The 13,245-nt window shown below is 34.7% G+C and overlaps 2 protein-coding genes and 1 long non-coding RNA gene across 3 annotated transcripts; all 3 read left to right on the forward strand.

Moving 5' to 3' along the window:
- Positions 1–6,907: 6,907 nt before the first annotated feature.
- Positions 6,908–8,893, forward strand: LOC113508745. The gene is made up of 3 exons (XM_026891828.1): positions 6,908–6,995; positions 7,237–7,458; positions 8,002–8,893. The coding sequence occupies exons 2-3, from the start codon at positions 7,257–7,259 to the stop codon at positions 8,235–8,237; spliced, it is 438 nt and encodes a 145-aa protein (XP_026747629.1). The 5' UTR covers positions 6,908–6,995; positions 7,237–7,256; the 3' UTR covers positions 8,238–8,893.
- LOC113508754 lies at positions 8,215–8,893 on the forward strand. Its single transcript, XM_026891839.1, has one exon. The coding sequence runs from the start codon at positions 8,240–8,242 to the stop codon at positions 8,414–8,416; it is 177 nt and encodes a 58-aa protein (XP_026747640.1). The 5' UTR covers positions 8,215–8,239; the 3' UTR covers positions 8,417–8,893.
- A 663-nt stretch (positions 8,894–9,556) lies between these two features.
- On the forward strand, positions 9,557–12,595 carry LOC113508761. Its single transcript, XR_003402047.1, has 4 exons — positions 9,557–9,844; positions 10,502–10,644; positions 11,299–11,552; positions 12,145–12,595. It is a non-coding gene; the product is annotated as an uncharacterized LOC113508761 (long non-coding RNA).
- The last annotated feature ends 650 nt before the right edge of the window (positions 12,596–13,245 follow it).

Raw genomic sequence — 13,245 nt, forward strand, 5'->3', positions numbered from 1 at the left:
GCCTTTAAAAAATGCACAACGTACGCAATGAATTGAAAGATTTGATTTTTGGGAGTGAATGAGTGAACGCGTTAGAATGAAAGTAGATTGACTAATGAACTGATGATTTATTTATTTATTTATTTATTTGAATAGACGGTACAACACCAATTACACTATTCAATAAAAACAATGACAAAATTACAAAAAAAAATAAAAAAATGCTTTCAAACAAAGAAAAAAATATCTGTTTAAAAATAATAATAACAAAATAACAAAACATATAAACGTTCAAATGAAAAATAAAAATCATAACAGAAATAACTACTTCCAAAATTATAACATAAACCTCTCAGCAATCAGTTCTCTCACAAAACTTTAAACATTCAGACAAAAATAGCATCTTTTCACTCGCAAACACGCCACACTCAGGTGTTGAGTCCAGGAATTGGTTAAGTAACTGAAGCGTTCGGGGTAAGGGGGATTTTGCTCTACTAACCGTTCTACATGATGGTATTGCAAAAAACTGATGCTATCTATTGCGACAGTAATTATTTGGTGCGAAACTACGAAGAAGGTCATTATGCAGTTCAGGCGCATCGGTCTGTCCATGGATAATCTTATATACGGTGATGATTTGTTGCATTGTACGTCTAATCTGCAAAGAGTTATAACCTAAGCATCCTAGTAAGAATAAGGTCGGGTACAAGAATGGGTAATAACCATAAATCCGTTTGTAAAGGTATCGCAGAAATGCCTTTTGTACTTTCTCAATTAACAATATGTAACTACTTTCATAGGGATTCCAGACAGCAGCACTGGATTCAAGTTTACTGCGTACGAGAGTATTGTACAATAATTTAATTACGTGCTGACTATGAAACTCACGCGTGTTGCGAAGCACAAATCCAAGCCTACGAAAAGCCTCTTTTGCGACTAATGTCATGTGATCGTGAAATGTTAACCTTTGGTCGAATGTGACGCCTAAATCTTTAATAGTCATGGTTCTTTCTATGGTGGTGTTATCTAATTTGTAATCAGCGTAAATTGGACGTCGTATTCGAGCAAAGGTCATCACAAGACACTTATTGATATTGAACTCCATTTTATTGTCCAAACCCCACCTACAAATCGCGTCGATGTCTTCTTGAATAGCTAAACAATCAGATTCAGATTTTATTTCACGATATATTTTTAAATCGTCTGCATACAAAAGACATTTACTGTGCTTGAGAACTGAAGGAAGGTCATTGATCATAAGTAAGAAGAGCAGAGATGATGAATGACGCTTTAGCGATTGTGTCGTTAACAATCCTTAGTGTTATAACTTTACGATTAATTTATTCCTTGTCGTTGTAGTTGTAAAAATAAAGATATATTTTTGTTTGTATAAATATGTGTAACATAACATAGAAATGTAAATGTGGATGGACAGATTTGTGGTGCACACATGTACTGAATTTAATAAGCTTGCTGCTACTAACTTATACACAAACCACTAATTCAGCAGTACACAAAATAATCTATACCGATAGTTCAGTATTTTCATGATGGATTCCATGGACGTGATCCACGAATGCTTGTTTTAACTCTAGGTGTCTAACCCCCCGCGACACAAGGATTAAATTCCTTAGTGCGGGGGTCGTTTAAAAAAACGACCAGTATCGTACAAAAATATAAAAGGACAGTGTAGTACAAAATAACGTCCATTAATCGACTAACTCTCAGTTTAAAACCTCTGACCAGTTGTGTCTACTATTGAAAAGCAAATATAAACTTTATTAATCAAGTCGTAAGTTCTGCTTTCGCATGCTACAATTACGACTTGGCAGATTTTCACGTTATTTTCTCGTCTCTTCATGCCTCATGATCGCCTAGTATCGAGCCTCGTATTCACGTGGTTCATGGACTTCTATCTCACCGTCTCACTAAAAGCTTAATCACAACCTAAACTTTTTAAAAATCGTGTTTGAAATGTGGTATGTATCTGGAACACTGGTCTCTATCAAGCTATTTACAGTCAGAGATCAGGCGGAAACAATGTTTATTTTGGGCATCATTTATTTTTGCAAACAATCTCCTCAGCTTTATTAACTATGTATTTGACCCACGACTTTGCCCGTGTCAATACCTGTCATAATTTTAGACAATTTAGTTTTAAAGATTTTTATTTTTAAAGTGCGTAAACTATATTTTTAGTTTTATTTTCTTGCGGCAGAAGAAAGTATTGGTTTTCTCCGCCCCATCTTGGCAACGCGACATATAGTTGTCCGTGTAAAAAGCAGTCTTGACGTTAATCGATTACTACGTTTTTAAACGTTTGCCGATGTGTTTTATTAATTGCAACGGCGAGATATAGCTTAACGGGAAAATGTATAGTTTTAAAATTAAAGGTAATTCATTTGGAATCATTGGGATGCGAGGAATAAGATAAGCAGTGTTTGACCAACTGCTGGACCATTTAAAACTATCGCAACAATCACGTTATTGCGTGGAAATTCGATTTGAAATCGGGTCCCGTTACATAATTTTGGTGGTTTAAGATTTCTAAGTGCAATCATTCTGGCACCTATTTTTAACTTGAGGGAATATGGGGAAGGCCACTTGGTTTCAAAGAATGAAAAACCTTCTGTGGGTAATGGAACGCATCTATTTGATCCATTACATTATCAATAGTCGTATGTTTCCTGGTCGTACAAGTTTACTTAACATTAGGTCATTAATTTCGTTCACGCAACTGTTTCTCGCCGCCAATATTGACCTTTGACACGTCCATTGATGATCCTTATTTTATATTTCGCTGATTTCAGGGTAAACTTTCGATATTAAGTCTTCAATGTTACTCACTCTTTCTCCTAAATTGCGATCAATTACAATTTATTTTCAAAATGAGGTAGGTACATTACCGTCTCCTATTAAAATTAACTTTGAAGGAACTACCTCTCTCCAAATATGCTCTCATATTTGTAGTTAATTTTAAGTTATTAACATATTTCCATAACGGGGAACTTTTAAGGCAAGACTTTGCAATGTCTGCTCTAGTTCCCTCCACTATTACTGGTAAAGTTTGTCGAAAGTTCCCAGCAAACATAACAGTATTCCCATCCATGCTTTTATTACAGCTAATATCTCAAGAGTCGTTTCTAGAGCCTCTACATGAGCTCTATGGATCATGGTACATTCGTCCTAGATTATAAAACTGACACCTTGAAAACTTTTTCCAAAGGACCTTTTTTATGTATAGAGCACCCGCTATCTTTCTGTAAAGAAACAGTTAGGGGCAGTTTAAAGTGGAATGAGCTGTGCGTCCACCTGCTCATAGAGTTGCCGCGATACCTGACGACGCTATTGCCAAAGCTAGCATTCCCTGAGACCTTACTTTGGCTAATATAAGATTAGAAATAAAGGTTCTGCTGGTTCCGCCGTGTACGGGAGCATAAAAAAAAACTTTTCCTTCACTAAAACGAACACTTCGCATAACACAATTATACGCGGTCACCTGGTCAGTAACCAATTTTGGTTAATTTTGAGTAACATACTCATATAATACATTAAGATTATACGGTTTTCCCAAAACGACTTCTAACGCAACGCCTCTCCTCGGCCCTGGCCAGGCGCTGCGTGATTTTGCACAACACGCGGCGCGTGTGAGTTTTGAATCGAAGATATTTTAAAATTGTTACCTTCTAAGATGTTCATTTAAATTACGTAATGTCAAAGACAAGGCAAGACTTAGCAAGTTTACATTTAAGAATTACATTAGAACCTTCGTAAGTTCTGAACCTGTTACTTTTCGACTGTTACTAAAATTATAATTCAATTACATTCCCAGACCATTCTGCAGGGTCTTCTCGAACTAAGCCCATCCTTGTCACATTAAATGTAGGGATGTAGGCTTTTAAATTTGGGCCACCAGGCTCTTATTTATAAGAAAATAAATCGCGTTTAAATGGCTGGACAAGCCATATAAATTGTGTTACGTCCTATCTGCTTAAGGAACTAATGTTTTTTCAAAAATATGCCAAAGGTGATTGGATGCAATGTGGTGTCGTCATTAGGTAAGGAAACCTCTTTTTAGATTCGTGTTACATACGATGCACTGTCTGTTTTTTCATAGTTTTTTCTACTTCTATTACTACATTTTTCTACTTAAAAATGTCTGCCTATGCAAATGTAGAAGTTTGAGGAGTAACAGGAATTGGTCTTTTACAGCATTACTGTTTAAATTCACGGTAAGACTTTGGGAATCTTGGCAACCGTAGCCAACCGAATCGGAGCCAATGTGCCTCCGACGAAGCTTGTTGCAGTATTTGCAAACATGTAAGCGTCTTTTTAAAGTACGGGTCGATGTGGACCCATCCATACTTTACGTTCCAGACTCGTTTGACTGGATGGTCACGAAATTACCTGCCGGGGGAACATAGCCCCCCGGATCAGGCGGGTCGTTCATCATATCAGAAACACATTTTATTTGACACATAAGTAAACATAAACATTAAATCTTACATGGAGACCTACTTTTATTTATTTATTTTGTTGATCTTTTAAGTAAGTATTTACCTATGCATAAATGATCATAAGTAAGGTACTATCAATCTCACACTCTTTCTTTTAAAACAAGCCTTTCTATCAAGTTATTAACGAATGAATACATATTCTAATTAAGGTGAGGGGGCAAAGTGCACCTAACCGGCAAGTTCAAAAAGTCTTTATTTTTCTCATTATCGGAAATTATGGTAACATAGTAAAAGTGTTGTACATGACATAGAGACTGGAGTCTGTTTTAGATAAAACCTGTGACACAGATCACCAGTAATATACATATTATATTTTATATTTAACTAAAAACGAAAAGCAGCGAAAAGTGAGAGAATTTTTTTTATATCAATAAAAAAAAGTAGACTTTCAAGCAGACTTTCCGCAGCACTCTAGTCAAGTTCCTGTAGCCACATAAATGTTTTTTTTTTTTTTAATTGTCAGCGGATAGATCTTAATTCGTTTATTGATGTTATTATACAAATGTGGGCCCAGGAAAGGGTAGAAATTTTGTTTCCAGCTGTATGTGAATCTGGATATTCGTGGATTGCACACTGGTTTAGCTTTCCTATATTCTCCGATTTTAGGATCAAAAGGTAATTCTGTATGTATCCTTATAATCGTCCTTAAAACAAAGAGTTGTCTCACAGTTAAAACCTAAACTAAGTAAATTAAATGGTTTAAAAGTGACTTAACAGTAGAAGAATACACTACAAAGAAAAAAATATGTACACAAACTTATGACTACTAATGGCTAAAATACTTAAAAAAATGTTTTTTTCCCCAAGAAACCGCGTCGCCCAAGTTTGAAAGTTTCCCGCGCTTTTCCGTTCTGCGTTTGTCACAGAATAATTAAAACGGTAAAGTCTATGGTTCGTTCCTTTTAATATTTTTACAATAATTAAAAATGATTCTTTATTTTGAAATTAATCGGTATTATAGGAGTTACGTAAGATATTTTTTTTATTTTTTTTTATTTAAGAATTTTGTCGCTTAGCGACAACACCGTTCTAATTATTACAAGAAGCTTAAATCTACGACACAAAAATAAAATAAAAAAGAACAACTACTTACGACACAAAAAAAAAAAAACAATTAACCTAACCTAACCTAACGCCCTGTCCAATATCTTATATCGAGTTTTTGCCTCTTTCTAGAATGGACAAGCCAAAACACTATTTACAAAACCTACACAGCAACCAAAGCTATTTCGCCTATAGGCTTCACCCCGGACACATTCCACCATGATGTGTTGCACATCCTCTACTGTACCACAGTCAGGACCGTTGGGCGACGGGACCTTTTTCATGAGGTGTGCAAACTTCCTCGATGGATCATGTCCAGAACGAAGCCTCAGGGCAGTCGTCATTATTCTCCTGGTAACCAAATCGGAGTAAAACCGCAGAAAGGAAGATATCTGTGGATTAACAGTCCGATAGCAAACGCCCTTATATATAGAACGGTCCTCGAAGTATTCCTGCCATAAATGTAAACATGCTAATCTAAGGGTCGCAAAAAAATCAGAATACAGCGGAAGAATATTCAAAAGAATACCTTCCGTTATAGCTTGTTTTGCCAAAAAATCTACCTCCTCATTGCCCCTCACACAAACATGCGACGGAATCCACTGTAGCCGGATTTCGATAAAAGGCTGCAGGTCCAAAATTAACTTATAAATATCATACGCTACAGGTAAACCACCAGCATGCGATGTATGGCGAAGCAAATGCTGCAAGGCACTCTTAGAATCAGTCAGGATGACCACCTTACTAAGCTGACAGGATTTAATGTATGAGAGAGCTTCCGCTATTGCAACTAATTCAATATGCATTATCGAAACATTTGAACCTATTTTAAATTAAGCACCAATTCCGACTATTGAATCTAATAATGCAGCGCCACCTATAGACTGCTCCTTAGAGCCATCAGTAAAAATTTTGTAAAAATCAGAATAATTATTATTAGTTACGTAAGATATGGATCTTGTGTGATCAAAGCAGACTTTAGAGTAAAGAACATTATAAAAGGTGTAGTATCTTAAGTGTACCGGGCATCAAATCAAATCGTTTATTGCGATCCATAACACATAATTACAGGTGGGAAAAATAAAAAAGTATATTTATGAAATTTGTAAGTAGAGTAAAGTGAAATAACTACTACACCTGCGCTTCTAACTGGTCTAACTTAAGAATAAGAATGCAAACGTACATAAGGGCAACAGGTTACAATTTAAGTCTGTTTTAAAGTAATAACTACTTTGTCATCGTGCATCCGTGATGAAGAATATAATAGAATGGTGTGTACTGACTATAACTAAATCGTTGATGTAATTGCTGTTCCTGTTGCTTTCATTTAAAATATCGTCCCTTTCTATATTTTACCTGTGGTCAAAAAAATTGTCTATGCCTTGCATATTTACGCTGTCTCGGTGACGCTGAACGCTGAAGTACAAACCAAAGTGATTGTTTGTCAAACAAACGGTACGTATAAGAACTTTTAGAATATTGATTTTTAACTTAAAATTAAAATACCCATGCATAATACGTATATTATTTTTATATAATGATATTGTTTTATTCGTTTATGCAATATTTTTGTCATTTTAAACTTGAGAATTACACACCACGCCCTACATTCCGACTAACCGTTTTGTTTAGGCGCGGTCACCGACCACAACACAGAATCTTTATTAGTTCCTGACTGGGATTTTTTCTTCAACAGGTTGACACGGTGTTTTGAGAATGTCGGATTCTGAAATAAACACTTACTTTGCAGGAAATGGGACGTACAAAGCCATAAACCCCATAATATCGAAAGTCGGTGATTTTACACCATTTTACATCGCCATTGCTATCTGCTCGGTGATCTTCGGATTTCTGCTCATACTTAACATCGTTTGCTGTTGTTCAAGATACTCAGATTACTGGCTGGATAGACATACAGGTTAGCTACATTTTTTTTAATCTCTATCACTACTTTCTCTTATCAAGAACTGCAATTTGTCTAGGTAAGTGCAGATAAAACTCAATAAAAGAAAATATATAAAGCAATCAATCAATATGTTCTTCATAGATGGCAAGCTTAACTTCTTTGCGAATATGTGTAGATGTTAGTATTAATCTAAATTATACTATAAATATTACTAGCTGTTGCCCGCGACTTCGTCCGCGTGGTTAGAAGATATAAGTTATAATTTATACCTGCCTTCTATCTATCTTGTAGGATTCAGTCAGCGTTTGCAATGTAAGCGCAAAAAATGTGTTTTTTTAACACCTCACATTAGAAACCTCAAAAATTGTAGCCTTTGTGTTATTCTGATGTATAAGCTATATTGTGGTAAAGTTTCATTCAAATCCATAGTAGTTTTTACGTGAAAGAGTATCAAACATCCATACATCCATAATTACAAACTTTCGCCTTTATAATAGTAGTAGGATTGCAACATATTATATAGCTATATTGAATTTGATTTCTATATGTTTACAGGTAACCGCTGGATTGTCTCCATCTGGTCAGCGACACCACACAAGCAGCCTCCTCTGGACTTTACTGAACTCGAGAGCAACTATTCTCAAGTCCATTACGTCCACCCATACCGTGACAACAGTTCAGACGGTCGTGGTGATATTCCTGGGCACAACATTCCTTCATCCATATCACAGCAGCCGCTTACGTCATCCCAAGAATACTTAGAGTTGCACAAAAGGGAGAGTGACATATAAACATGGCTTTCCTTATGTTATATCCTGCTGTTGCAGTTCTCAGTATGTTTGTATTAATGGTTATTATATTGATTCTAAGATTTGGAGCACAATGGTGCAAGCTCCGCCACAATACAATACCTGAACAGGATTATTGGAATGAGGATGATGCATATGAGCAAAAAGTATCTTATGCATAGTTGTATGACAGTGCCTTTCCCTCACAATACAAAGTAGTTTAAGCAATTAATATAGATAGTAAGAGTATTTTTTCAAGATGCTTTCTTTTTAGCACTTTAGAATAAATATTGGAATTATTATGTAAATTTCATGTATGTGCACATTTTGTGAGAATTAATTGTATCCGTCCAAAATAATGATATTATATTTACATTTTACTCTCTTTTTTTATTGTACTAGAAATAGTGTTTAGATGTAAGCCATGGAATGATCTAACAATGTATGTAGTACTTTCATTTAAATATTTTGATATTATCTGACAGACTGTTAGAATATATCAGTGAATACCTAACGTATTCACTGATATATATTATCATTAAGGTTTTTATATATAAAACATTTATAATTAATTATGTGACCATTTATTGCACTTGCTATTGCATTTAGTGCTAGATATTTGCCAGTTTATCCGTCCAATAAATAACTAACTATTAAAATGTATTTTTGTTTTCACCTTGATTCTTCCTTGATACCCTGATTCCGGAAGCTCTAAAAGTTGTAGACATGAAATGAGCTCGTATGAACTATCGCCTAATACCAAAATTAATGTTTTTTCTAAACTATATATTTGATGAGTTACTGAAAGATCTCATTAAAGGATCAACATCATTTAAGCTGCTCAAGTCCATAGATTTAGAAGTCAAATATTTTTTCAAACTAAGGAGTTACGTTCTTTGGAATTCTTAGGACACGTTTTAGTGTTTTAATGAGTACCTGAACCATACTATAAAATAGTGTAAACTTTCACAAAAATAAAAAACATTTTAATTATTCCAGTATTTTTTTTTTTGTATTCAACATACAAAAAAAAATACTTTTTCTGGTATATAAATATAATAGTACTGGTATATATAGCTGAAATAATAATATAATAGCGCTGATCACTATTCTGACTCAGTCTAATAGACTGATAGAGTGCAAACAAATCAGCAATATTAATAATTAATAACTTATAAAACTATTTTATATTGTAGACTTGTAGTATTTTTTTTATGGCAGCACAGAGCTCTTTAGGCGGTGACGTAGCATACCGCTTGACCTATTTAATACGGAAGAAACGTAATATTGAATGTTGTCAGAGTAAATAAAATATAAACTACCCCATGAAATTCATTGTGCTATAACTTTTACGTGGTAGTTATTTTGGTGTAACACAGAATCATGTTTGTTTACTTTGTATTGTCATGATAATAATGTGAATTTCGAATGTTCTATACTTGATTTGATATTTTGATGTTCGGTAATATTATTTTCATGACTATTGAGCGCAGCGTAATCTGCCATTATTTAAAATGCATAAACTTCACAATATTAGCGCAGCGGCAGGAATGGTGCCGAGAGGATTGCATAGCACTGAAATATACGATTGGAATATCAGTAATGTAAACGTAAGTCAACTTTGAATTCAGCGTTTATTTTAAAATGCCTTAATAACCGTACATGTAACTTTCTTGTTTGTAGGTATAGGTTCAGTATTTTTTTAACGAATTCTATTATTACACGAACTAATCAGGTACTTTTAGCTATAATTTTTTGATTAAATTAAAAATTCCCGTTGTCTGTGTTCGCCTTACATACAGAAGTTTTACAAACTATAAGACCAAGTAAGTAGAGAAATGGAATGATGTATTTTACACTTTGGTAATTCATGCATCTTATTATCAAATTTATTGAATGGAATAAGCATGCTGGATTAAAGATTTTTATATAAATCATAGTAGGAATCCTATTAGAAAAAAAAATTGCAGGTTCTCAGCAGATTTTGAATAAGTCTCATGCATGCTGGATATGTATACTTCAGTTGTATTCCCACACTTAGCTCTGTCATTACATTCAATTACTCTTTACTGCAGAATTAAATAAAAAACTGTCACTGACAATATACCAGCAATAAGTACACCAATATTGCTATATAATTAAATCCCTCAAGTAATCATAGAACTATAAAAATATATCTCCTAACAGTATTTTCAGTTATTAGGTCTGCCGTTGTAGAAAAAAAGAAAGATTTAAATAAATATTCTTTAAAATTACTTTAATTTCAGATTGAAATGATAAGAAATATGAAATATACAAGATGAAAGTTTATATAGCATTGTGCCCTTTACTGGGCTGATTCCTATCATACGGAGCATCAACATGACAAGTAGCTTGAAATGAAAATGAAGACCAGTGCAAATGTTTAAAGGTAACCTTTTTAAAAATTACTTTAAACAAAAACATAAATATATAATTTCCCTTTTGATTATGTATGTTGTTGAGGCTCACAACCTTAATTTGTTAAATTTAGAAATGGAAAAATTTGCCAGCCATAAACAAGTAGCTAACACAAGTAGCTAGACTTTTAGTTGTTTCTGACATAAGGACTTTATTTTAATCTTTTTAATTTATGGGGATTTTTCTGTGTAGAAAATGTCACCCTGATGATTTATACAAATATTTTGAAAATTAACACTTAAAATAATTACTGGCTTTGGCCTTTGGGCATTCCAGTGCAAGACATTTAATTTTGTTTGTTAACCATCAGACCTTACAAAAAAGTTAAACAATGCTTTGAACCACGGCCACTCGGAAACTAAACTCACAGACACAAGTGTTAACCATTATAGGCAAAATTGGAATACACATCTTATCTTATTATTTAAACTAGTCTGTTTGAAGTAGATAAACTCTTTTATTCTGGAGCACAGCTCATTGAAAGATGGACATTCATCAATATCCTCTCCATCTTGTTTCTTAGCTAAATAACAGGAAAATAAAGGACAGGAAAAAGAGTATCTTTTACTATCAACTCTGTTCCTCTCCATGCCATTCTAATGAGTTCAATATTTCTGATTTTCAGATGATAGTGAAGCAGTGTTCCCGAACCAGGATATCAAGAAGTTTCAGAACATACCAGTCCATAATGTTGTGGACAAGACGAAGGGGTGGCTGAAGATGGAGAACTTACCCTAGGCTGGTTGCTAACTGGAGATCCTGCTTTTTTACTTCAGGAGAGACACAAGGAATGGCGAGTTATTGAGCTGAGGCCTACTCCTAGGCGGCGGCACGGACCAAATGCGGCCGCGTAACAATTCGGACAACACTTGCTAAGCGGTAAGTACTTTTGTTTTTTTATTTCATTTACAACCAAACCATGGTGAGCTTCTTCACACTTCGCGGCAATGATAAATGCTATAGGTACTTGCCTCTTGTCAAATCCGAGCCGAGTGATTTCACTGTTTAATAACAACTTAAAGCTAAAATTAAACTACTACGAAATGCCGCTACCTCATACAGTACGTTGGTCCATTTGGAGAAGGAAGAAGACAAGACATTATTACGAGATACGTGCCGCTATTCCCGTTGCCTAAAAGTACCTTCGAAGTAACCAAAAATTTGCTACTTCGCGACTACTAAATTGCACATCCTCCACTGTTCGACAGTCGGCACATATTTGCGATGAGAGCTTTTTACAAACTCACTTTAGATATGTAAAATTCCTCCATCTAATAAATAATAAAGTTTAAACCTGGCTTATCCATCGCTGACTGGCCCGGTAACTAAACTAGCCTGCGCGAGACATGAGGATAACTATGAATAATTCCCACTCTAATTTAAATTTTAACTTTAAATAGCACATAGAAACTATTTAATTGAAACAATGTACTGAAACACAATATTGATAACAGATTTTTTGTTTTTTCAGCTTTAATTAAAAAGGGGGTAGTTTTCGGACGAGGAAGGCTGTCAGCTGATTGTAATGGATTAACCTTACAATACACAAGACTTGAGGACCAACAGACATCTCACGCGAGCCCGCAGCCCGCTCTATTTGAAGAGATAATAATGCACCATGCCGAATCCCTCTGAATTAAGAAACGCGTGTTTCATAAGATTTTTTAACTAAATGGACAAATAATGCTATTTATTGTATTAAACAGAAAGAATTTATTTCAAAAGTATTAGCTTAATAAATATAGCGAAATTAAATAAAAATGTTTTTTCTAAATCCTCGCATGATATAGCATAGAAAACATTTAACATGTACTACACGAACACTACTGTCTATTTTATATGTCTGTCTCTTCACGCTTAAACTGCTAGACTAAGTGGTTTTTTAGGTTTACGCGAATGTTAGACATTGAAATGAAACTACTTTTACGGATTTTTTCGCGGTTTAATTTTAGATTTTAGTTCCCGACGTTTCGAAACCTTTGCAGGTATCATGGTCACGGGCAGACTGAGATGGCGTTCGTCTTGACAGAAGATGTTGCTCGTTCTACCTTCATATTTTAATTAATTATTTGTGGTCCGACCTACGCGGTATGAGCTCAATGTGTCTTGATGTCTTGCAGCGCTGCTCTTGGGTTTGGCCTTGAGTTTATTTATTATTGGATCCCAAGTAGGTGATATCTTCCAACCATCATCTCTATTGAAATTAGGGTGTTTTTTAATCTCAATAGCCTCGCGAAACATCCTAGGTAGGAATTTGGATTCTTTAGCGAGGATCTGTGGTTGGTCAAATCTAATATAATGGCTGGAGCCTTCAGCAGCGTCGGGAACTAAAATCTAAAATTAAACCGTCCGTAAAAGTAGTTTCATTTCAACTGCTAGACTAATTTTGATTATAATTTGTATGCAGTTAACTGAGAGCCTAGATTAACACATAGGCTTTTTATCCGTTTTTTATCCTAGGTACTACCGCGGATTGCAGAAAGCACCTTTTACATCCCGACTGATCTATCACACGAGTGTAAAAACCGCTTTTGCACGAGCCAAGCCTAAAGGCGTCCAAAAGAGCATTTTA

The sequence above is a fragment of the Trichoplusia ni genome, chromosome 1 (genome assembly GCF_003590095.1).
Source record: "Trichoplusia ni isolate ovarian cell line Hi5 chromosome 1, tn1, whole genome shotgun sequence".
NCBI classification, from domain to species: Eukaryota; Metazoa; Arthropoda; class Insecta; order Lepidoptera; family Noctuidae; genus Trichoplusia; species Trichoplusia ni.